This window comes from Barbus barbus (assembly GCF_936440315.1).
Source record: "Barbus barbus genome assembly, chromosome: 39".
Taxonomy (NCBI): domain Eukaryota; kingdom Metazoa; phylum Chordata; class Actinopteri; order Cypriniformes; family Cyprinidae; genus Barbus; species Barbus barbus.
In genome coordinates this window covers 21,715,224-21,740,904 of record NC_136717.1, presented here as the reverse complement: position 1 = coordinate 21,740,904, position 25,681 = coordinate 21,715,224, and the positions used below count along the sequence as shown (strand labels likewise).

The window sequence follows — 25,681 nt, the reverse complement described above, 5'->3', positions numbered from 1 at the left end:
TTGATATATTTACAAAATATCTTCATGGAACATGATCTTTACTTAATATCCTAATGATTTTTGGCATAAAAGAAAAATAGAAAGTTTTGACCCATACAGTGTATTTTTGGCTATTGCTACAAATATACCCTAGCGACTTAAGACTGGTTTTGTAGTCCAGGGTCACATATTACAGAAATGCTTGACACTAGCATTGTTAGCTGCTTGATGATGATGATGATGATTATTATTATCTGAAACAGTATATGAATTTATTATACATACAGGAAATGTTCAAATAGTTGGTATCGGTCATTTTCTAGTCTCTCTCGATATATTAAATATCAAATATCTTTGATATTATTTATTAAATATCAGTTATCTGTTCGGCTGTTTTGTCACTTTGTCTAGCATTTTGAAGTAGGACAGACTGACTTTGAAAAAGGCCTTTGAAACTCATTGTGTCATGCTGGTTAGGATGAAGTGTAATATAGTACTGAAAATAAAAATTTGTGCACATTTTATCCTAAGAAACTTCCGCCAGTCACGTGGCTTCTCGCTTGTTTTATTCCGCTAGAGCAGGTTTGGATGTACTCGGTGCGTGATAAATGGAGCCCGTCATCATTGTATTTTCTAGACGCCGAGCAGATGGGACTATTTGATGTCTAACAAAATGCTGCATAATCAACAGCCGTTACTGTGATCCAGAGATTTAAAGCGAAGGAAATGAACTCGAATGGAACCACAAAAAAGGAGAAATGAGAGAAAATGAGCAGGGAAGTTTTTAATAACAAAGAGAGAGGCGAGAGGAGACATCCCGTATCTGTTTTTGTTTTGGGATGCATCACTCTTCAAGATATTTCTGATGTATTTTAGGGAGAAAATGAACTCTCTTTGATCTTTTTTTCCTCCGTTTTGTTCTTTTTCCTCTCTGGTCTCCGTCTGTGTGTCTGTCAGCCTGTGTGATGATGACAGTGTAAAAATAAGACCGACGCCTGGTGAGCGTCTTTTGAAGCAGCGGTGTAGTGAAATGTTCTCTCCATCACATCTCTTCCCCTTCCATAAATCTCCACTCTGCGCTGTGACATCTCACCCAGCTCTGATGTGCTGTCCAAGTTTTATTAGCAGACTTGAGAGAGTGGAACGGCGTGTCAATGTGGAGCACAGGAGTGGGTTTTTAAAAGTTGTCCTGTGCAAATTTGCAGCCCGCAGATTAAACGGCAGACTGAGAACTGCTCCCCGCTGCCATCACATGGTTCATTGATGTCACAATTAGCTGTGGAGGGAGGGTGGTTTCCACCGCTGCTTCTTCAAGAGAGCTGGATAAGGAGAGATCACAACTTATACACTGCAGTCAAAAGGTTGGACATACCTACTCATTCTTCACTATATGCACATGTACACAAACTGAATAACTTACCTTGCACTATGCTGAATCCTGTCCAGCCAAACCAAGCTGATTTTAGATTTTAATGATCATGAAAGTCTAAATTTAGTAAAGTGAGGCTGAACTTTTGGCTGATATTGTATGTTCTGGGTTAGGGATGAGGGAAATTGTTTCAAATAATTTAGTTTGTAGTTACATTTCAGATATGTTTTAAATATTGAAATTTAGCATTAAACAAAATCTGTGAATCAGGGCCATATTTATGATTCGTTGATTGATTTGATTATTTATTCAACAAGTACCCAAAATTAAAATATATATATATATATATATTCTTTTATATTCTCTTTCTTTTACTTTTGGTTTTCCCCCACTTTTAATCATATGTCCAATTTTTCAGAAAAAGTTTCTAAGTATTTAATAATAATAAATAGTATTTAACAAGTATTTTTATGTTAGTTTTATATTTATAGAAAGAGAAAAGTGGTGTGTGTGTGTGTGTGTGTATATATATATATATATATATATATATATATATATATATATTTTTGCATTATATACATATTCTCACACACACATTTTATTACGGCATATATACATGTATATGCAGCAATAAATTTGTGTGTGGGTGTGTTAATTCTTTTTTTTTTTTTTTTTTGCAACCTCAGATTCCAGATTTTCAAATAGTTGTATCTCAGCCAAATATTGTCCTATCATAACAAACCATACATCAATGGAAAGCTCATTTATTCAGAACATTTAGAAAAAATTACATTTATGACTGATTTTGTGGTCCAGGGTCACATATGATAAATGTACATATATAGATATATACATGTAACTATATATTTATATAGATAAAACATTATCACATGACCTCATAACATTGCCTAAATATAGTGTGTTGCATCTAGTTAACATATTGCACATAAAAAGTAATTTTTCATGCATAATTTAAATTTCTTCACAGTTCAAAGTCCAAATAACGGGTAAAAAATGAGATGTTAAAAGTTATGGCTGATATTACTTCAAATGAGGTTATGCACAGTGTTGTATACTCTACATTTTGAAAATTTAGTAGAGCTTTCATACAGGATATTTGCATACTGTGCACACTATACATAGTGCTGAAATATTGCGTGTTATTAGCACAAGAACAGCAGCCGGCGTGGGAGGAAGACCAAAACCTCCACCGCAGACCATCTGAGCTCCCCACACCCAGCCACACCTTTCTAAAAGCAGTCCTGGCTCCGACCCCGCAGAAAACACTCCCACCTGTGCGCGGCGTCCAAAAAATATTTGATAAGTCATAAAATTTATCATCCTTGCCCCTGCACGGTCTGAAGAGGCTGCATTAATCCACGCCATTATCGTGGAGCATGATTTAGACCATTAATCATCTCGCTGCTCAAATTTGAAATCTTTATGACACCTCAGCGGCTGCAAGAGTCTCTCCTCATGCACAGTGAGTTCTCTGTGTGCTGTGGAAAGGTGTAGAATGGTTTGTGTGGTCACCGCCTCCGAATCCAACCCCTCCTCCATCATAATTCTCTGCCTCCTGATGGATCTCAGCAGAGACTTCCTGCCTTTTCCCCTGTTAACTGTATGTCAGTAGACATGCATGCGTGTGAGCTCGTATTTGGGGTTTCTTATGTCAGCGCGAGTGTTATGGTGGGACTGGACTATGTTAGGTAGTCAGTAGTCGTTAGTGTACTAGTGAAACTGCATGATTCTTGGTCCCAATTTTGATGAACGCTCTCCTGTATTTGAACCCTGTATGTTGCGGTGTAGCCATATGGCAACATATTTTCCTTCCACTTCTTACCTTTCAGAAAAAAATACAACATAATGCACTATTGGAAATAGAAGGATGGTCCTTAAAGTAACCAATGATATGCTGTTTTTAAACCCATGATTTTTAATGGGGTCACCCCTTAAATTTGTTCTATATCATGATTTATTAAGACAGATCATGTTCTCGGATCTAACATTGTTTTACAGAAAATGTAAAAAACCACAAAAATTCTGTACATCCACAAACAAATTGCTGTGCAATGGAACTGCACTAATGCCTTTTCCCACTGACAATTTTTATAGTGTCATCTATTTTATTTTATGTTTACTGTGATATATTTGCATTTATGCATGAATAGCACAATTATGATTTGCCTTTTATTCAGACAAAAATTAATATTTCTTATGGAAAAAGGCAAGAGCAGTGCACAGTTAGCTGTGAAAACAGTGATAAAGTTGAATTACTGAATTATTATTGAATATGGAAGCCACTATAATGGTTCAGTCAATTTTAGGCTGCCTATAAAAATATTTTAAGAAATATTAATTATAAAAAAATGTTTATTGAATTAAATCTATAATATATATATGTAATATATCTACATTTGTAGTGGAATATGTATATGTGTGTATATATATATATATATATATATATATATATATATATATATATATATATATATATATATATATACACACAAAATGATAATATTAATTATAACTTTTAGAAAAATTATGGCAGCTATTTTTATTTTTTTATGTATTCCACTAATAGAAAATAATGCACATCATACAGAGTTGCTGTTAACTCAGTTTACATTAACATCTCACCAAGATTGGCCTTTTGACTGAGAAGCGCATTTGACCATTCACGTGGATACACATGTGAGCGTTTGAATAGGCAGTTTAAAAGTATTGTATTTAGTACTGAACTTCTAATGCTTTTGACATCCCTGCTTGTAGACACAGGTTAGGGTTTGAGTCATCAATGTACTTCCATTGTAAGTCACCCATGTGTGTGTGAGAGAGCGTTTGCAGCGACCCTGTGCTCCTCCTCTTTGGAGATGAGGATATCGAGTGTGTGTGTAATGAAGTGTGGCTGAACTGACATGGTGCCTCTTCCAGATAGAGAGAGAGACATTGATCAAGAGAATGTGTATTTTAGTCCCTATTCAGAGATTGAAGACGTGGCAAAGTGTCCAACTCACCCGTTCCCTCTGTAGACCTCCAGAGTCCAATCTGTCCGGGCGTCTGAGTGCGTCTATGTTAGAAAATCAAGACGTACCGAGGCAAACGATATTTATCCTGACAATTTCGGTAAGCTTCATTACTCTTTTGTGCTTTCCAAGGACTAGAGTTGCAGTTTTGGTCTCTCGTTCGTTTGTAACCGATGTATCTCATGACTAACCCCATCCGCTTCTTAGGAGATGACCCGGAGTGATTCAGACCAATTACAGTTTGCTGGTCCTCTGGGACAGTTAAAAAGTCTGGTTGCAGTTCTGTAACCGCAGATTGAGTGCTAGTGTTAGTTCCCACAAGTCCTGGAATGGCGTTGGTAATTCCATCCCCTCGCAAACTGCAGATTTGGGTCGATACGTCTTTCTCTTGTTACCTGCTGCAGTGCGTCCGTGAGGCCCAGCCAGAGTCGCTGTCCTCGCATGGCTTCGGGCGACGGCGGGCATCAGGAAGGGCCAAGATGCCAATTCAGTAAAGGGCTCCGGGCCTGCTTTTCTCAGCAGAGCCGTGGTTTTGGGCACCCTTCAGAGGAATAAAATGTTTTTTTCTCACAGCTACCCACGAATAAACTTAAAATGCGAAAGCGGCATGTCCTTGCCAAGGCCACTGTGTGCATGTTTTTGAAAGCGTACCTTTATTGGGTTCAAAATGCTGATGTTTTGTTGCAAAGGCTGAGCTCTAGGCGCCTCACGTCCCCGCTGCGGCCAAAACGATCACAGAGTTTAAATTAGAGCGTCCTTCAGCCAATGACATGGAAGGAAAGAAATCCAGCAAAAAAGCTCACAAATAACAACATCAACAAGCGTTCGATTCATCGCAGGATCTTGTTTGGCGGAAGGTCTTGGAGAGCTCGATCCGAAGGGGCCGTGCGAATGGAGGTCGTGGCTCATGGGCCCATCCACGCTGGATTTGTCTTGGATCTGATGCAACTCTCGCTGCTCGTTTAGGAAAAAAGAGTCGCTGTGTTTTCGGAACACGAGACCTCAAAACACAAGCCGCTAAATGGCTGTTTGAATAAGGCCTGTGGGTGTCCAGCTCATCCAACGTGTGACGTTGTGGAGGAGAGGAAATGGAGATTTTCCACTGCATCTCCGATTGTGGAGAATGTTTTACGATGCTGTTATTATTCGGTCAGACAAATGAATTTTTGTAGGATGTTCTGTGCCCCTTTGGCAAGACTCTTGGCAGCGTTATTACAGGGTTTTGCCTTAGCATCGCTAATTGTAGTTGGTAAAACTTTGCTTTTCTACTGCACCGAAAGTGCTGTTTAGGTAGTGATTCCTAATGAGGGTTGGAGACTGCCCTCTCTTGCCTTTATTCCCTTTTCTGGCTCTTCTTACCTCAGTTCCTAGCCAGTTACACATAATTGTTTTGTTAAAATCAAGGTCATTTCTAAAGCTTTACTCATTGTTTTTCTGGTGTGATTAGTGGTATTTGCTAAGCCAAGCATCACTATTACTATTGCTCACAGTTAGTGATTTAAACAAACCTGTAACCTCTAAGTATCAAACTTTGGTGTGTTGGTCGTCCTGCATGTTTGTTTTACAGGCACAAATGATACCTCAAATTTTGCAACTTTTGTTTTTTTTTGTTAGCTATTGGATTTTTAAAAAAAATTGCAGATTTTGACGAAAACCACAAAAACTGCACAGCAACATGCTTAAAACCACTTTAGCAATTTTACAGCAATGGCAAAGTTAATTTCTTTAGGCAAGTCAGTTCAATTTTCTTCTAAAAATGAATAAATAAATTAACAAACAAACAAACAGAATAAAAAGATTACTGGAGTGCTTTTATGAAATAGAAAATATGATTTCAATTTGTCTACTTCAAAAAATTATTCATTATTTGTAATTATTTCTGAAATTTACTAGCAATTTCTGAATGGAAATGATTTCTACAACTTTTTTTTTTTTTCAATGTACATCAACTATTTTTTTGAACGAACAAAGCCTGAAATCTCCAAAGCTAAGACTTCATATCAATAACATATTTCAAATTATTAATATGATATAATAATTAAAACGATGGTGTTATAAATTAAATTAGGCTTTTTAGCTCAGACCACACACATTAAAACAAATACCAAAAATTTAGAAAAAATATAAAAAAATATTAATTTGAAGTATTTTCAGGTAACAATGTTTTACAGAAAGTCATCAAGGCAATTGCCTTTTTTATTGCCACCATATTAAGTGTTATGATTTCTCCCGTTCATATTTTTACAAGTAGCTTGTGTCCTCCACAACTAATGTTTTCAGTCAGGGGCAGTCGTGGCCTAATGGTTAGAGAGTCTGACCCAAAGGTCGTGGGTTCGAGTCTCAGGTCCGGCAGGGATTGTAGGTGGGGGGAGTGAATAACCAGCTCTCTCTCCACCCTCAATACCACGACTGAGGTGAGACCCTTGAGCAAGGCACCGGACCCCCAACTGGCTGCTCGCTACTCTGGGTGTGTTCACGGTGTGTGTGTGTTCACTGCTGTGTGTGTGTACTTTGGATGGGTTAAATGTTTAGCACAAATTCCAAGTATAGGTCACCATACTTGGCCACATGTCATGTCACTTATACTCACTCACTTATATAAAAAAAAAACATTAAATGTGATAAACTACTTTTTATATTATTTGAAGGAAATTAAGAACCAATTTGTACATTTTCCAAACTACCACCCTTCTTACTTGGTGTACTGTATATATGGCACGAGAGAGAGAGAAAGTGCTGTTCTTGCCGTGGCAAACACCAACCTTCTAATTCTAACTGAGCAAAGAAGTCTGTTTGCTTCCCTCTGGGCTGCCAGAACAGAGAGACCATTCTGTTTCCACCCATTTCCCAGTTATCTGCTCTGTTCGATTTTAATTCCAGGCCTCTAAAACTGGAAGCACTACAGCTCACAATCATGGGAGCTCTGTAGAATCCTTTCTGTCATGCTTGTCCAAGGAGCTTATCTCAGCGACTGTTATTCATGCAGGGATCTGGGACTGTATTTTTGTGTTATCTTTGCTTTTGATGTCTTGGCCTCTTTAGCGACTTCTGAGACTTAGTAATTACTTTTAATGGTTTGAAAAAAGACCATGACAGAGCACTAAACTCTTTCTTCTTGACTATTTGTGACTTTCTTTTCGTCCTCAATCACATTATTCTGATGTTCAGTGCTAAAGGGCAGCAACATCAAAGTGCACAAAACCAAAGTAAGGTTCAATAGTGAACTAGTGGAGATTATCCACTATTAGTGCATTATCCTGTAAATATCCTTCTTTTTATTAGATTTTCCTTATGTTAATAGTGGAAGATGCTTGTTTTGTTGCATTTATGTTGCTTTTGATTAGCCAAAAGTAGTAAAAGTGTTGTTTTAACTTTTTCATAAATCAGTTATATTTACATCAAACTTCATTTTCAAATGGAAGCTCTCTAAATATTATACATAACCATTACAGTTTTAATATTTTCTTGTGTGCTATTTTTTTTTTTTTTTTTTTTTTTTGTCAGAGCTTGAAACTGGTGTATGGAAATAGGAATAGTTTGGACCGGAAACTCGAGGATTGGCATGCAGATTATTGGGGTGAAGAACAATGGCCTAGTGGTTTTTGCAAGGGCTCTGATACACTGAGCTGTGATGCTTGTGTGGGAAATGTGAGTTTAAGTTTTAGTTCTTGAGTTGTCATACTCATTGTGCACTTTAGCAATCCAAACATTGGGGTGGACAGAGGTTTGGTGTCCCTGTGGCAAACGTGCTTTACATTAACAGGAATTGTTACAACAGGGGGGTGTGTAGGGGTTTTGTGTATGTGTACTCTCTTATACACCTGAGTTAAAACCCATTTAGAGGTGACCTGGAGAACACCAGGGAGCTAAAACTCCTACTGTTAACAGAGAGGCTTTAATAAAACATGACTTTTCCAGAGCTCATGTTGAAGCTCAACACTCACACGCACATATACACAAACTTGGGTTTACTTGTAAAGGAAAAGACCACTATTCATGACATGCATTTATGTCTATATAGGTGAATCTCACAGAGCAAACATCTGTGACAATAGACAAAATAAGGGAAAAAATGAGTGGACAATTTTTTTAATTAATAATTCTATCTGTCTCTCTGTCTGGTGCCTGGGTGCATATTTTACTTCCCTTTACTCTTTATTTATCCGTTTATTTATTTTTATTTATTAGACAAGCTTCATGATATTCACTTGACAGTTTACTTGTGCTGGATTCATTATGCATATTCATTTTTTTCCTTTGCCTTTTATGGTTTACTCATCATGTGTATATGTGCATGACACACCTGTAAACTCCCATACACAGCAAGTCTGCATTAAAAGGATAGTGCAACCAAAAATAAAAATTTACTGTTAATTTACTCACCCTTAAGCCAGTTTTTTTCAGTAGAACCGTAAAGATATTTAGCTTAAACCTTGGTCTTTGGTGATTCAACAGCTGCTGTCACTTTGAGAGTCAAAAACATCATATAAGGCAACACAAAATGCCTGTGGCTCCTGATGATATTTTGAGGTCTTATGAAGTGAAATAATCAGTTTGTGCAAGAAACAGAACATTATTTACCACATTATTACCTGTAATCCATAGCCGTTAGGCATACAGGCAAGTCTGACTCTTTTCTGTGACCTAGTTCAAATGTTCGGGTTCTTGCACATACAGATCGTTTAATCTGTTTATTGCAATCATTACTTAGTATAATAAAACGTTTAGGAGTCATGCCTGTTCCAAAGATGAAACATGATTTGAAATACTAAACGTTGCCCCATCTATTACGCAATTTTTTAAATATAGTCATTATGTTATTATTGTGATTGAGTAATTTGACACGCATTAAATATGTGCAGTTGAAAACCCAGGACTCTCATATTCAAAATCTGCAGCTCTGCCCACTGAGCTGTCCAGGCTGTCCTTTGGTCTAAGCTACTGCTTTCCATTCCAAGAAAACCTTGACATGTGATGACTGTCAACTCAGATGTAGCTTTAAGTTGGGGATGTCATATATCTGGCAACTCTTCCAGTCCTCTTCCAGCTTTTCCAAGCAGTGAGTCTATGCTCATTCAATCAGGACATTTTAGTCTTGCCAGTATAATTCAATCTTTGCAGTGTGTATGCACAATACTAGGTTTTTTTATGTCCGAATCGTGGCAAGGCATGGAAAGGTAGGATAGAGAGGAAGTAGATAGAGGTTGTGAACTCCAGAGGTCACGGGGTGCTATGGAAAGGTCACTTCACTCTGGAGGAGTAGGAAAGGCTCTCGTTATGCCGTTTCACTTCCGTGACCCCAATTATGAGCTTGACAAAAAGGCCTCTGATATCGCACTGAATTCAGAACAACGACAGAGAATCGTGAGTCAGCACTTTTTTGAATTTTCAATTTTCTCCCCTTTTTTGGCAGCGCGTCAGCATTTTTGAGTCGCAAGAGATGGGAGGAGGGTGGAAGGGGGCGAGAGAAATGATAATGGCGCAGAAGTAGAATAATTGTGAAAATGATTAGATTAAGTGAGCAAATGAGCTCTCCAGTTGGGACGGAAACCAAAGAATTGAGGTCAGCATTCCTAACAATTATCATAATAGCAGAGAAATAGAGAGAGAGAAAGTGAATGTGAGGGAGAAAAAGAGGAAAAATCCAAACAAGCAATCAAGGTATGCAGAAAAAAGATGGAAATGCTTAGATGGATAAGGGAAGTAGAAAGAACAGGAAAGTGTGGCACTTAGAAGCATTCCAGCTTCGTGCTTTTAGATGTTTTGTGCTGGTGGCAGTAACTTGAGCAGTTGTATTGCGTTTTTGTAAACGGTGCAGCGCGCTCAAGCAACGGGGCTCAGTGTGCATCCCCCATCCGCTCGGCTTTATCAGGTCCGTATCACTGCCTGTAGATGAAGGAATTTTGAGGAAAGTGAGGTCCTGGAACAAGGGGGAAAGTAGAGAAGCAGATCCCCATGTGCTGGATTCCTGAACCCCCGACACACACACACACACACACACACACACACAACCATTCCCTTGCCATAAGCCACTCAGACAGGGATCTGGTTTCATGGTAAATTTTATTGCACATGGATGTAAGGGGCTCCTACAATTAGGGAGGGCTTCTTAACAGGGTCTTGCTTATCCATCTGCTTGTTAGCCTGCTAGCTTGAACGTTTCGTTCTCCCATTTTACATTCCTTCCCAACCTCCCCTTTTCTCCCCATGTCCAGTACCTTCATTTCTATTTTGAGGCTGCTTTCTCCACCACCATCTCCTCTGTCTTCCAGCACTGGCCACCATTCCTTTCTTCTTTGCTTTATGGCTCACATATGAGCTGTTAAGTTCGGAGTGTGCCTCCCTGTTCTGTAGCCATCTGGGATCGGCTCTTCAGAACCCCTCCAGCCCTTTGAGGAGATCCAGTTTCCACGAACGCTCACCCGCACCTCCCTCTTTCCTCACGTACATACACAAACACCTCCCTGTGGACCCCTCGACATCTTTGAGATTCCTTCCTCCTTGCCTTCCATTGTCCGTATTTTTGAAGGCACGTCTGTGGATTGCGTGAAGTTCAAATGTTCTGCCAAAGTAAATCCAGGAGGAATAGTGGCTCCTACTAATGTAGGGACATGATGTCATTTTCTAGATCCTCGACGAGGGTCGAAGGGCACACATGGACATTTGTAGTAATTTGTCTCCTCACTCTCGTTCTCCCCTCCGGTGTGAGTTTATCTCCTGGCGGAGGGCCTCTTCCGCTTGGAGAGTGGCAACTGTATAACACCCCTCACCTGTTTTCAAAACAAAGATGTGAGCTTGAGCATTTTTGAAAATCATCTCCATGTTTTCATTCTCAGTAAGTTAGAGCAGGTCAGCCTTGGGGGGAGGTAGAGGGAACTTTGCATAGTGATGTTTAAGTAACTCTGGCATGTTTTAGGAAAATTATGGCAGATTTGCAGTATTGCCTCATAAATAATTTTATTAACCCTGAGAAGGTTCCTCAGTTTGACTGAATGAAAAATGATTCTTTCTTTCTGACTGTGGAACCCAAACAGAGATGTTTGGAAGAATATTAATGTCGCTTTTTTCCATGCTTACTGTCAAGTTTGAAAAAGCCCAACAAAATAAGTCCAAACAACTATAATGCAAGTCTTTTGAAATCATTCAATAACTTTGTGTAAGGAAAAGACTGAATTCGAAAGGCTCGTCATAAAATTCCGTTCCAAACCGGTATGACTGACTTTTTCTATTTAACACAAGAAAAGCATTTTTTATGTCTTTGTTTTTTGTTGACTTTCATTGTGTGGACAAACTCAAAATATCTTCTTTTGCATTCTGCAGAAGAAAGTCAGTAATACAGCTTTGGAACGCTATGAGGGTGAGTGAATGTTTTGGGTGAACTGTTTCTTGAGTCAATCACAATGTCAAAAAACAAGATTTCGCCCCAGCGCACATATACACACACTTGTTCGATTGTACAGACCTATGAGCAAAGATTTCCCCAGTGCAGTTCAATAAACATTTTATGAGTCCCTGCGCCCCACTAAACTCGGTCGGTATCGAAAACCACTTCACTCGTGAGCCGGCAAATAAGCAAATACCACCTCCCCCTCGTTCTCGTTCTCTCTTTTGCTTTGCAAATGAGTTTCTCGCTCTCCAGCGGCCAGAGTCATCTGTAGGTTCTCTGTGGCCCACAAACCCTGAAATCTTACAGCTTTAAGGCGAACTGTTTGTTTTTACTGTTTTTTTTTGTTTGTTTATTTTAGTACATGTTTCTTTTTTCCGATTTTTCAGGAAAGGAAATGAACGATGCATGTTCATGCTGGGAAAGCCATGTATGCCTAATGTTAGCGGAGCTGACTGAATCATTTTTCCCTCCTCTTCCACATTTGATAACTTTTATGTTTTCTATAGGTCTGTACCAGGATTTACATGCTACAAGCTGGAGAGCTTAAGCCTGACTTTCCGAACCCGCGCCCTGAATCCTTCGCACTAACCCACTGAGCATGTGGAACAAATTGTCTCGAATGGGGTATTTTCTTCCTCATGAGGTAGTGACAGTTGATCTAAAATGTTGCGTTTTTTTCCAGGGGCTATAATGGCTTCCCCTTGTAGCGTCTCGGCCTCCGGCCGCCTTCTCCTCCATGTTGACTGCTGCCTTCTGTGGGGCAGAGTGAAAAACTGAGAGGTTGTTGAGTGCAAGGTGTCTAAGAGCTGCTCAGAGGTTGTTTGTTCAACATTTTTATTTAACCTCTGACTAAGTGGCTTGTTAACAGGTAAAGATCGAGTCGTGCCTACACAAGAAATCGAGGCAAACAGAGGCATCGTGCCTTGTGGGTATAATGTTAATGTCTGTTTTCTGTGCTTTGACTTTGTTTGTTCTGTTGAGCACAGGAGAAGATATTTTGAAGAACATTGGACCCCTTTGACTTTCATTGTATGACCAAAAAAGCTATAGTTCACCCAAAAATGTCATTCTTATGTTGAATACAAAAAAATATATATTTTGAAGAATTCTGAAGAACCAAACAGTTGTTGGTCCCCATTGACTTCCATAGTAGGGAAATAAATACCATGGAAGTCGATGGAGACCATCAACTGTTTGATTGCCAGCATTCTTCAAAATATCTTCTTTTGTGTTCGATAGAAGAAAGAAACTTGCAAGTTTGGAACGTTTATTTAAATATTTAAATATTTTTATTTTTGGCTTGCACGATCTCTTTAAAAAAATCTAGTTGAAAAAACCTAGTAAAGCACGCCATATTGCATATTTGATGATACAATTTTAATTTTAGTGTGGAATATCCCTTTAAGACACTAATTCTTACCTAGGCCACTTGTGTTGATATAATTCTGACGCAAACATGCACAACGGCTGGTTTATCTGGCCCATTTAAACCCACGGCCGCCGGCTGGTTGGTTAACTTTATGTTTATTACTGTAACAGAGGGGAGGATAGGAGAGAAAAATTAGGAGTGCGGGAGGTGGAGGGAAGAGGGTGAGAAAACCAAACAGAAGGAGCCCAACCATCACATTCTGGTCAGGGAGCAGCCAGGAAACAAGCCGAAGAATCCAGAAGGGCAGGGTGTGGGTCCGCTTTCATTCGAACGTAATGTCTTATTGATTAATTTCAGCGCTGTGTGGTGGTGGAGTCAGTTGTGATGGTGGGCTTGCCAAAAGTAATCATGTGCAGTTTTCCTTACTCCTGCCATAGATGTTGATTCAAATTAGCTTTATTTTAACGAAAACTGTGAATGATGTCTGATAAGACTTCGCTGCATTGATTCCAACTCGATTGCAGAGACACAACCTCATGTTCCAAATGTCAATTTCTAAAGTAAAACTAAACAAAATGAGAAGTTGTGAAGAATGTTCATGCTGCCCCTTTGCATAAATTGGAAGCAGTATTGTGACCACTCCAAACACCCTAGCAATCACATAAAAAACAAAAACCACTCTGAATAGAGGTGGTGAAGCTCCAAAAAAGCAAGTAGCTTAAAAGTGATCCAAACAACTTGTGTTAAATTCTATGTTATTTAAAGCCATATATAGGCTTTGTGCGAGTAGGAGACCAAAACGTTATTGAAACTGTTACTGAAAAGTAACTGGACTTGTCGTCTGTCCCCAAGTGCCATTAACTATTGCATATATTCAGCTGGTTCTCGCAAGTCTCCTAACCAATTGTAACACTCCAAATTTGAATATACAAAAGTGTGAATAACTTTAAAAGCTTACAGCAGGGTAACAGTAAACTAAAGAAAAAGAAGATCTTCAAAATAAGATCTAAATGAGCATTTTTTGCACAAATGGTCCAGTGGGTATTTGTAAATGTTGCATGCTGGATTCAAACTCATGCCGCCCACATGAGCACCACAGCTTAATGTGTCAAAGCATGTACGCTCAGCCTCGTCTCCAACAAATTAGTGCATTTCTAATCTAAGAGGTGCACAGACACGGAAACCTTGGGGCGCTTGTTAAATCTGTGCAATGATTTGAGCATGTGGAGGCTTGAATCTGTATCAAGCAGGGAGGTGAGTGTGCATATGTGTTTATATTTGAGAGAAGCTGGTGTTTTGTTCTCTATTCTCTACATCTCGGCTCTTCTCTCACTGTCTCTGTTATTGCTTTTTCACACCCTTCTCCTCTGGGTTTAAAAGATCTCCGTTGCTCGCTCTCCCCCTCCTCACTCAAATCCATTCCAGCTGAAACTTGCGTGAATACGCTGTGATCCCCCTCTCGCTGTAGGGCTCAAAGTAATACTCTGTCTATCAAAACGAATATCAGAATCACTTCTTATAATGCTTGTAATTGAATTCATACAGATAAAATTTCCACTCCTAACAGCATGGGCTGAGATGGAGATTTGATAACTGAAGCCCCAAGACTACCAGGCTTAGAGTCAGACTGGGCTCATTTCGAAATGACGGGGAAAAAGTGTGTCTGTGCGTGTGTGTTTTGGCTGTAGTTTACAATAAGCTGTATCTTTTACAGACGCAGAACCGCATGAAGTTAATGGCTGATAACTACGAGGATGACCACCTTAAGGCCTCCAATTCTGACCAGACCAATCACAAACCCTCTCCGGATCAGGTGAGTCAGAGTACACCTTACAGAACCACTTTTTTCGTTCTTTATCCTTTACTTCTTCAATAGGGTTTACTGATTGATCATACATAGGGTTAGTGATTTAAACCCTTAACCCTAAACATAAGTCCCATGCTATGTATACTAAGAATATGAATTATACCTTAAATTCTGTTTTCCTAAGTGAATGGACTTAACTTTCACATCACCATAAAATGGGTTAAAAAAACTTGCACTGAAATGTACACTCCTTTCTTTCTTTCGTCTTACTCTGCTATCCGATTTACCCCTAAACGCCATATCCTAATATATAAAAAAGCCATTATAACCAAACATAAACAACAGGAAATTACATATTTCATATCCAATAAGGAACAGCATCCTCATCTCCAATTTCTGTATTATCTCATATTGGGTCACCAAAAAAAAAAAGATCACGTTTTCTCATTCATGAATGTGCGCGCACACACACACACATACATCCCCGAGTGTTTTTCTTGGAATAGCTCCGGCACACAGGATGATTCTGGAAGACTTAACTGGCTTTGTTCTTTGTTGCTTTTAAACGTTGAATTCCTTCGCCTTAAGCCTTTCTCCTCTGGATGGCTGTCCAACAGGAATTAGTTCATAAGGAGAGAAAGAGGAAAGAATTGACATGATAAAGGATGAATAGAGAGTGAAATTCAAAGAGAAAGGACAGCCTGTTGCATTCTTCTGTCCCAGCTCTCCCAGGAAGCACAAATCCTACTGGTTGTTATGACATGACTTGATGCACCAAACGCAGTGTGTCATACCAGTCCTTGGACTCCTGGTGTAATCCAGTTCAAGTGCTACATCCTAATTCACATACTGAAAGAAACCCATCAATCAGCAACACTCCACCCTCGACACACATCCCGGTATTCCAAACCACATATATGTGTGTACGTATGTTAGAGCTCATTGGAACTCCATCTACACACTCGGTCTCCCACGCACACACATAAAGCTATCCCAGGGTCTCTCCCCCATCGCAAACTCTTTTCATTGTCTTTCTCGATTGCCAAGAAAACACTTAGCTCACATTTTCCTGTGATCTTCATTTCTCACTTACATATTTCCAACTCAAATAAGAACACCCTCACACATCAACACCTGAGCCCGCTTCAAACCTCCCCGATCGCACTGTTATCACCTAAACTGCAGAGCTGGGACCGACAGGGACCTCAGACGGCATTCATTGCAGGTATTTTCCACAGCCATCCAGGACAGACAGGGTAGTGGCCACGTGTGTTACACATTTCAAGCTCATACTGCTACGTTTTCAATTCTTGTTGCAGCATAGCCACCCCCTTTTTTGGGCGAAGCCAGTTGCTTTTAATGCTGTTTTACTTTGGTTCAATGGCTAACTAATCATCCTTAACCCTCTGTTGAGAGATGGAGAAATTAATGGGAACATAGTGTCTTAATCTTATATATGACATTCAGGTTTTTTTTTTTTTCACTGCATGGGAAAAACTCACTGCTGCTCCAGTGTTTGTCAAAGGGAAAATTGGTCACTTAACATGAAATTTCAGTGCAATAAATGACCTGATCTCACCCACTAACAACTTCTTTCTTTAATCCCATGCTGCCTTGGATTAAACCTGCACTCATTTTCCACCAATAGGACGATGAGGAGGGCATTTGGGCATAGCCAATCATGTGCCCTCTCCCAGCCATTTTGTTCAGAAGGGTGAGAAATGTGTAAATGGGGAATGACGTTCTTCTGTATTTCATCATGTGTTAACTGTCTTTGAGTGTGCTTATTTTTTTCTTCTCCAACACTTTCCAGCTCATCCTTTCATTTCTTTTTTCTTTTGGTCTTTTTTTCCCTCTCTCATTGTTCTCATGTCTTGTGATTTTCCTTCATTCTGTCTGTTTTTTGTCTGCCTCACTTCGGCATATATATTGGTGTTGATTATTTAAAAATTGTCAAATATGACTTGCAGATATCATACACAGAACAGGCTGTCAGAATGTAAAGTGATGCATGTCAAACATTTTTCCTTGCATTTTTTTTCCCCTCCCACATTTTCCCCTTATCCCCACAAAAATAGGTCACAGGTCTGTTCTGATTTGGTCATCAGGGAAGAAGAATGTTAAATACAAACAATAAACTAAAAACTAAATTAAATTTCATTTATTTATTGTTTTATTTAACATTAAATGACAAAAGGGAAAATAAAAAGCTGCAGAAGCTTTTGTATTTTTTTTTTTTAAATCTTTTATAATGTATGTATTCATTTTTTAAATGTATTATTCCAAAACATAGAATTTGACTATTAATTTTTCTTCATGTTCAGGACTAAATCCGAAAAGACCTGCATGCTGTGTTTTGAAAAATTTACATTTGTCACATCTATTATTTTATTGCTTGGCCAGTGCAGTTCTTTCTAATATAAATAGACTTAAATGCTTCATTTTTAAGATCGTTTTAGCTTTGTACGATAAACAATTTTGGTCCTATGATGGGTTGCCACTTCTAATATAAAATCTTGGTCCTGAGAAGCTGGGAAATACTGGTTTGCATAGTGTTTTTATGAATAAATCACTGTAGCTGAAGACTTTAAAATCACTTTTGATTTCGATAAATGACTCAAGCAGCTATTAAATTGACATGTCCTTTCCCATCCCTTGTCGAACATCTATTCAGGATTTCTGTCACGTAGACGGTTGAATCCTTCCCTCCACCTTTATTATTTTACACAGACAGCCAAGGAACAAATCAACCTGTATGCCTTTTGACTGCTCTGGTCTTTTCCCTCCAAAAAAACAACAACATTCTCATATTTGCTTCCACACTGACAGTTTTGATGGATGGTTTTGAGGAAACAGATAGACCGTAGAATACATATGAGCTGCACATGTTAAATCCATAGGACACATGCGCAACCGCTTGCGTTCTCCCATCAGAGCCGTTGGCCCATGCCCATGGTGATGCTAAATGCCATGTGGCGTTTTGACTGTAATTAATTAGCAGGTCACTCCCTGTCGATGCTGCCCACAGATAACACACGTCCGTCGCATGAACAGTCGCACGCGGTAAAGCACATATACTGCGAGTGCAATTAGGCGTAGCGGAGCGCTGGAGAACAGAGTGGAATTGTGTGAGCTGTGGGCCGAGTGTCTCAGCAGTGTGAAGGGAGGGTTTTAATCCGAACAGCTGCCCACATACATTGTGTCCTATTTCAGGCAACTAATGGGCCCCTTTCGCTAATGTTTTTGCTTCGTTCGCAGTTCTTAACGTCTGAGCCGCCATGATACATTTCGAGGAAGAATTCGGATCGTCCACTGCACCCACGGTGCCAAATCGTACATGTAGCCGTGACATTAAAGTTGCTCTTTGTGTATCATATGACCATGTAAAACTTGTAATGGCATTTAGCAGAGGAGATCAAGACCCCCAAGGCCCCTGAATGTATTAAGGCTCACATAAAGGGCAGCCGTGTTCTCCAAACAGTGTTCTCGGGGCAAGGAACTGCAGTCGTACGTACAAGCGCATGATTAGAGAGGGTAATAATCTCAACATGACTCTGATCTCCTTCATGTTGAATTGTGGGTGGTCGAGGCCTACTTAATTGCTCGCCGTTTGGCACGATAACGCACCGCAACCCTGGAATCGGTTTCGCCTATGATGAAATGCAGTCTGTTTTAATCTGACTGTGTGGTGCATCGCTAGGTGTGTATTTACAGATGCTCTCTGGCCCTTGACTCTGTTTTGTGTTGTTGTTCTTTAGGGGATTGCATTTTCTCCTGCGGCTTTTTGGATAATTGTCTGCTTTTGTTGTCCTCTTCCATCATTCCAGTGTCACTGTGTGATGATGTGTGTGGTTTTTCAGTGTTCTGGAGTTCTGGAAATTAACACCCAAGAGTGAGGGAGCTTTAAACTTTCAGAGTTATTCCTGTTTCGCTAACAGAATATTTGTAAGCTCTGACTTCAGGTAAATGCCAAGACGGACTTAGCTTCAAATGTCAGGAGGACTGACAAAGCATCAGCCCTTTTGAAGTAACTTGTCTTCTTGTCTGTTTGTCCTCTTGAATAGATTTTGAAAAGATTGCTTCTCAGTCTGAGCCCGGATGCCTGAAGGAAGTGGGAAAATCGTGATGTCCACCACAAACTTGACTTGTCATTTCATTTTCCACGAAAACCGTAAGGCCAAGAACCGGATGCGAAACATCCTTATGAGCGAGAAATCTGTCAACAAGTTATTTCCTCTTTTTGCTATTATCCTCCCAAAACAGGTCAATCCACAACTTTTTTTTTCCTGTGCTGCGTCTGCCTCACTAAATTGCGCATTCCTCCATCTTTCTTTTGTCACAAGTTTGTTTTCAAAGTGACTCACATACGACACGATGCCAGAGCGGGTGTTAGCACGTGGAGCAGAAAAGTAATTAAGATTCCATTGTCGTGCCACCGCTATTTGACGACCTTAGACATTACTAACCATTTGGATAGTGCGATTCCATGGAAAACTGTGAAACGGAGTTTGGCAATCGCTCGCATATTCCAGGGGTCAGTGGGTACCCGTCCCGCTGGAGCAACTAAGGTGTAACCTCTGCTGAACCCGTCCCATGAGCACAACCACCCACCATTTGCCCACATTATTAAAACTGTCCCGCCCCTCAGTAAGAGAACAGAGACCTCGTTGCTGACTTGGTTTTTATTTTTTTTTATTTCAGCTCAAAAATGGCTCAGTGGTCAGAGGGGGAAAATTTCAACAGCTCTGTTTTAGTCATTAATATGAACCCAAAATGCATGTTTGCTTTCTTATTTGCCTTTTGTACTTGCATTGTTTATTCCAGCTTGACTTTTTTCTTTCTGTCAGTTCCAACTGATTCTAGTCCAAATATTTATAATTAGATTAAAATGGGAAACATGTGGCGGCAAGGGATGTTGCAGGGGGTCGTTGTTGAAACCTTCCCACCTCCATATGATTTCAATATAAAACTGGCCTCTGGCTCCATGCGCCTGGTGCAGACAGGAGGGTAGACAGTGGTGGGGCCCTCACTCAGTCTGACTTCGTTTGGCAGAGCACAAACTTGGGGTTTCTGCAGAGCCCCTGAACCATGCTGCCCCACTTCCTGTACCATGAAACTGAGATCTACTTCCCTGGAATAGAAGAGAGTCACTGTACCCCAAATGGCTCAATCAGTCACTCTCTGAGAGGAATCGCTTCTCCGTTTGTCAGAGTAAGAGCATGCCATAGGAAATGAGGAAATAGGGTGTCATTGGAAACATACCCTAGCCCCTTACAAGGGGTCGGAGGTCATTTGACGGATGGCCATTACTTAGAGTCTCGGGAGAGGCCAGTAGAGCGAAATGACTCTGAGCCAATCAAGCGTGCGACAGATATCAACCAGTCGGTTGCAGCAGCACGCATGCGGCGGGTTTTATCTGACCCCGTAATCGGAGCCTCTCGCTCGGCTTGATGAGAGACCGATGACTGCCCTTGGAGACGAGATGAATGGCTATAGTTCTGCAGCGGCTACATTTGAACAGGCCAATCGGAAGAGAGTTGAGACGGCGGCATCTAAGCACTGAGATGATGTCATGAAGGATGAGCTCACCTATAAGAGCTTATATAGGAGTGTGTTGAATCTCTCCTCTGTCAAGGCTTCTGGCTCAACGTTCTCTGCTGGATCCTGAGAGAGACTCTGCTTAGCATCAGCCAGATAGGTGATGACTTCCCCCGCCACCTCTGGTTATCACAGAGTATGTCAATATATGTATTTTCCTGAGAAGAATTCTGAGCTGGCTCGTTGGGAGATGGTACGTGTTTGGGGAGGTTAAGTTCTCTATTCGTATCAGAAGTTATCTCAACAAAATTACGTTTCTCACAATTTCCAGTCCAGCTATTAATAGTCCTGCAGTTTGGATTTTATCTGGCTTGTACTGCAACATTTGTTCATTTTTGAAGATACGAAGGTGTTGCTATTGATGTACGCTTTCTCCTTCGTTCTTAATGTTCCTGCTCTCCTCTCTTTCTCTCTCTCAGGCATAACGTTGCTTTTTTTGGGCAGTTTCATTTGCCCAGTCTTGCTTCACTGCCTGACTGTCCTGCTTTTTAAGGCCTCAGCAAACCACACGTCTTGGTCTGCTCTCCCAGGATGCATCACTCAAGAAAAATACATTTTAATGCCGCATCCATGTTTCTGGTTTCCCTCTTGGAACTAGGCAACCCAAGGACGTACTGGCCAGCTGGGTTCTGCTTGCCTGGTCTATGTCAGAGGGTATACTAGGAAAATAGGCTAAAGATGTCAATCGAGCCACAGCATTTCTAGTGAATGCTGAACAACGCAAAAAAAAAAATTTCGCCCCACCATTGCATCAGTTCTCCCTTCTGAATCTTGTAATTGATTTTAGGCTGTAATTAATTGGTGGGTGCATGGCGATAATAAAAGTATGAATTTCTGTAGTTGACCTCAGAATTACCAAATGACTGCGAACAATCCTATCAAAACAAATTATTGCGTGACTCCACCCTCCTCAAACCCGCTGAACCCAGCGTGGCTACGATTTCTGTGTAAGTTGCTGAAACAGTAAAGTTCGAGGCTCATTGTGGTGGGGATTATGTGGTCGGAACATTTTGGCCCCCTGGTCCAGCGCGCCATTTCTGGATGTGTTAACGGGCGGACGTGGGAGCCCTACCCTGGGCGCTGCGCCCGTCGGCTTCCCTCTCCAGGTTAGGAGGGGAAAGTGCTCGTAATATTACTCAGTAATGGTCCATGACCGTGAGCAGTGGAAAATCCTTGTGACTTTAGAGTGTCTGCTAACTGATAACGCAATTGTCTGAGCGTTTCCCACTCCAGAGAAATACTGAAAGGAATGGATATATTAAAAGGGCGGGTTCCATGCATATTAACCATGCTCATTGGAAAACAATGCATCTGGAACTGGTGCTGTTTTTGGTTATGCGATATTTCCCTGGGATTCATCACTGGAAACGTGTTGATTTGTTCAATTCCATATTGTTCTTATTTTTACTAGGGCTGCTTAGACATGTTGCGTCCTAATCTCCGCCCGTTGGATGTTAGCTTCATACTGCTAATAAACTCCCTGCGGCATGTCAATAGGCCTTAATGCTTTCCAGAGCTGTGGATGGGGGGCCTGGAGCAGGTTGAGCCCTCCTGGCCCCCCTGTGGATGCCACTGCTCTGATTTAAGGCTGATAGGAAAGAGCTGGCTCAGATTCTGCACCCTGCCTAAGCTGTCCAACAACCACCTTAAATCTCCCAGTTCATTTAACACTTAACCAGCCGTGGACGGAATGAGCGCTGGAGACCGGATGGGTGGAAACTGCAGCACTGCTCCCTCTCCTTTTATTTCTTCCTCCTTTGCTGCTTCTTCCTTTTTGTCTCTTCCCCCCACAGTCTGTTTCCGTTTACCCAGCTCTCCAATTAAGCCTAAAATCGAGCGCCAAAACTACCTCTATTATCAGTTAATAAAAAGGGAAACCTGCCATACTGTTCACACTTAAAAGAGGTGTTACAGGTGAACATGTTACACATATGCGTAGCGATATCTTACCAAACCGGACCAGGGCTCACAAAATCGCTAGCCCGACATCCTGGGGCTATTGTGTTTTCCAGTCGGGCTACCAAAATGCATCACTGCCCTGCCCGATGGGCTATCTTAAATACAGGGCTCCCACGCAATGTTCCCTCTAAGCTGAGCACGTGCGTGACCGCACTCTTCTTCCACCGCGGCCGCGCAGAAAAAATAATGTGCCTTGCGCACACAAAAATTAGTTGGGAAGCCATTTGATTGAATGCCGCCAGTAAAAGGGAAAGAATAGCAATGCTCGGGCAAACCGCTCTAGAGCTGATGTCACGACAGAGTTAGAGCCGGTGAATGCGGTTTACAGGTTTCATAGAAAGAGAACGATGTGCACCAAATGAGTCGCTGTAGAAACTGAATACTTCAATGGTAGCGGTGCGCTCAACACGAGAGACAATGCAAACGCAATGACATGTGAAATAAAAGGTCCTCATGTATTAAAGAAGAGTGACTTGATTAAGTGCTGGAAATAGTGGAGGATGAGCAAAGAACGGTAACAAAAATCAAAGCTGAATTTTCAGCATCATTCCTCCAGTCTTCAGTGTCCCATGATCCTTCAGAAATCTTTCTAATATGCTGATTTATTATCAGTGTTTAAACTGTTGTGCTGCTTAATATTTTTTTGGAACCTGTTACCTGTTTTTTTTTTTTATTCTTTGATTAATAAAAAGTTTAAAAGAACAGCATTTATTCAAAATATAAATATTTTCTAACAATAGAAGTCTTTACTATCAATTTTATCCATTTAAAACATCCTTGCTGAAGTTTATTTAACTTTCTTTAAACTTTTTTAAAGTATCTTTAAAAAAGAAAGAAAAACATTTCTGACCCCAAACTTCTGAATAGTTTATATTGTAACACAAAATCTCTATTTTGATTAAAGAGTTTTTTTTTTTTTTTTTACTTAATTTTTGTTAAATATCACAGGTCCTAAAAAGATTCAAGATTTTTATTTGTCACATACACAATTATACAGGGTATAACCAGCAGTGAAATGTAGACTTCAAAAAACACAGTATTAAAAAAAAAACAGTGCAACTGTTTCCAACATTGATTAAAAATCTGCATATTCGAGTGATTTCTAAAGGATCATGTGACTCTGAAAATACTGCTTTGCTTCACAGGAATGAATAAAAGTTTAAAATATATTAAAATCGAAAACATTTATTTTAAATTGCAATAATATTTCACAATATTATTTTGTGAAATAATATTCAGTATTTTTTATCAAATAGATATAGCCTTGATGAGCATAAGAAACTTCTTTAAAAAAATGTATTGATCCAAACTTTTGAACTGCATTGTATTGTACAGTAAAAATGTTTTCTCATGTAACCTAAAATGTACATCATTTAGTTACATCAAGGGTCAAATCAAATATAAATAGCACATTAAAGCTAAAAGTTACACACTTTTTTGTGTGCATGCTGTACAGGTCTGGTATAAAGAATGCTTTTGCTCAGGTGCCCGAAATGTCCACCCAATAGAGAAAAGTTTTGCTCAGCAAGAAAAAAAATTAGAAATACAATTTTTAAATACATGAATTATGTTTCCATCTTTGTTGCCACAGTTTTGTCCTTATAGTGTCTATACAAGTCATTGGTGTTTGGTGATGAGGTCTGCATATAAAGTCACACCAGAGGTGTTCAGCTGGGATCAGGACTTGGCTTTCTGCAGACCAGTCAAGTTCTTCCACACTGACTGAATCAATCATGTCTTTTTGAACCGTGCCTTATACACAGAGGCACTGTCATGTTAGAATAGAAAAGGGTCCTGTCCAAACTGTTGCTCTAAAATTAGAAGCACACAATTCCCTAGAATATCATTATATAACATTGCTCCCACGGGTCCTTAAATTTGATACAACTAAATTGAAGAGTTTTTAAGGCCTTAGACAGTTTTAAATACGTTAAATGGTATAAGAAATAATTGTTCAAATTGCCTTAAATAGATTTTTAAGAATTTCTGCAGATACCTTGTAAATAGTCAAATAAAACTCTTTCCTTGATATTCGTTGATATTTGTGTATTGAAAATGTTTTTGATTGACATTCATGGTCTTTATTTTATTTGGGCTAGTTAAATTCATTGCGAGCCCTGAGGACACAAGTGCACGTGTGAAATTAGGGTTAGGTGGAGTGATGGTGTATACTGAATAAATATAAAATATGTATAGATAACATACATGAAAAGAGTAGAGATACCACATATCCACAATTTGATTTCTTTTTTAAAATATTGATTTAAATAATGTGAACAATTTAGTTTAAATGTATCGCACATACTTTTTAAAGTGTTTTATATTTAAAGTAGATATTAAAATAACATTATAAAAATGCATGCATTAGTTCATTGATCATGGTAATTTTTTGTAATATTTAAAATGTAATGATTTAAAATAAAACATTTAATTATTTATTATTAAATAATAAAATAATATTATATTGCTGATTTAATAGATATAATTATATTCAGTGTTATTATAGTTAACTAAAACTGAAACTAAAACAAAAATACAAAAAAAAATTTCATTACTTGAAATAGAGCAAATATTAACCGAAATGAAAAAATATATAAAAACGTTTGAGTTTTTTTACTAGCCAACATTCCTTGTTTTTAGTTTAACTTCAAATTAAAACTGAAATCAAAATTAATAGAATGTTATATATATATTTTTTAATTACTAAAACTTTTAACTAAAATTAAAATGAAAATGGAAAATATAAAAATAAAAATTTTCAAAATAGTAATGAAAACTTCAATAGTATCTCAATTACAGTATATTAAAATAACCCGTATTATTATTTTATATTGTATTATATTTTTAGATTTTGTGCACACTGTCTAGGCTTATATGAACGTATATCAATTTCTCTTTGAACCACTGAGCTGTTGACACACTTCCTCCACACCTAAATTATTCCTGTCCCTGAGGACCAGGAGTGATAGCAGAGGATTGTGTATTTCTTACCTCTGAGCCAGAGGGAGTCTGTTAGAGCCATCTCTACCAACTCTAACACCCTTGAACCCAGCTAGAGCCCCATTCTCAGTCTCTCTGTTTCCTCTGCCCCCCATCTTTACATGCGTAGTGGCGTAAGTCTTCTGGTGTTGAGTGCTACACAGGGGAAACCCTTTGACCTCAGGATGTGGTTCTCCTTAGATCT

General features: G+C 39.4%; 1 protein-coding gene across 1 annotated transcript in view; it reads left to right on the top strand.

Annotated features, from left to right (window-relative positions):
* Positions 1-25,681, top strand: part of LOC306858196 (ELKS/Rab6-interacting/CAST family member 1-like) — a 210,122-nt gene that overhangs the window by 157,308 nt on the left and 27,133 nt on the right. The window contains exon 17 of the mRNA XM_079398619.1: positions 14,848-14,946. Within this exon, the coding sequence (XP_079254745.1) occupies positions 14,848-14,946 (99 nt within the window). The remainder of the gene's footprint in view (positions 1-14,847; positions 14,947-25,681) is intronic.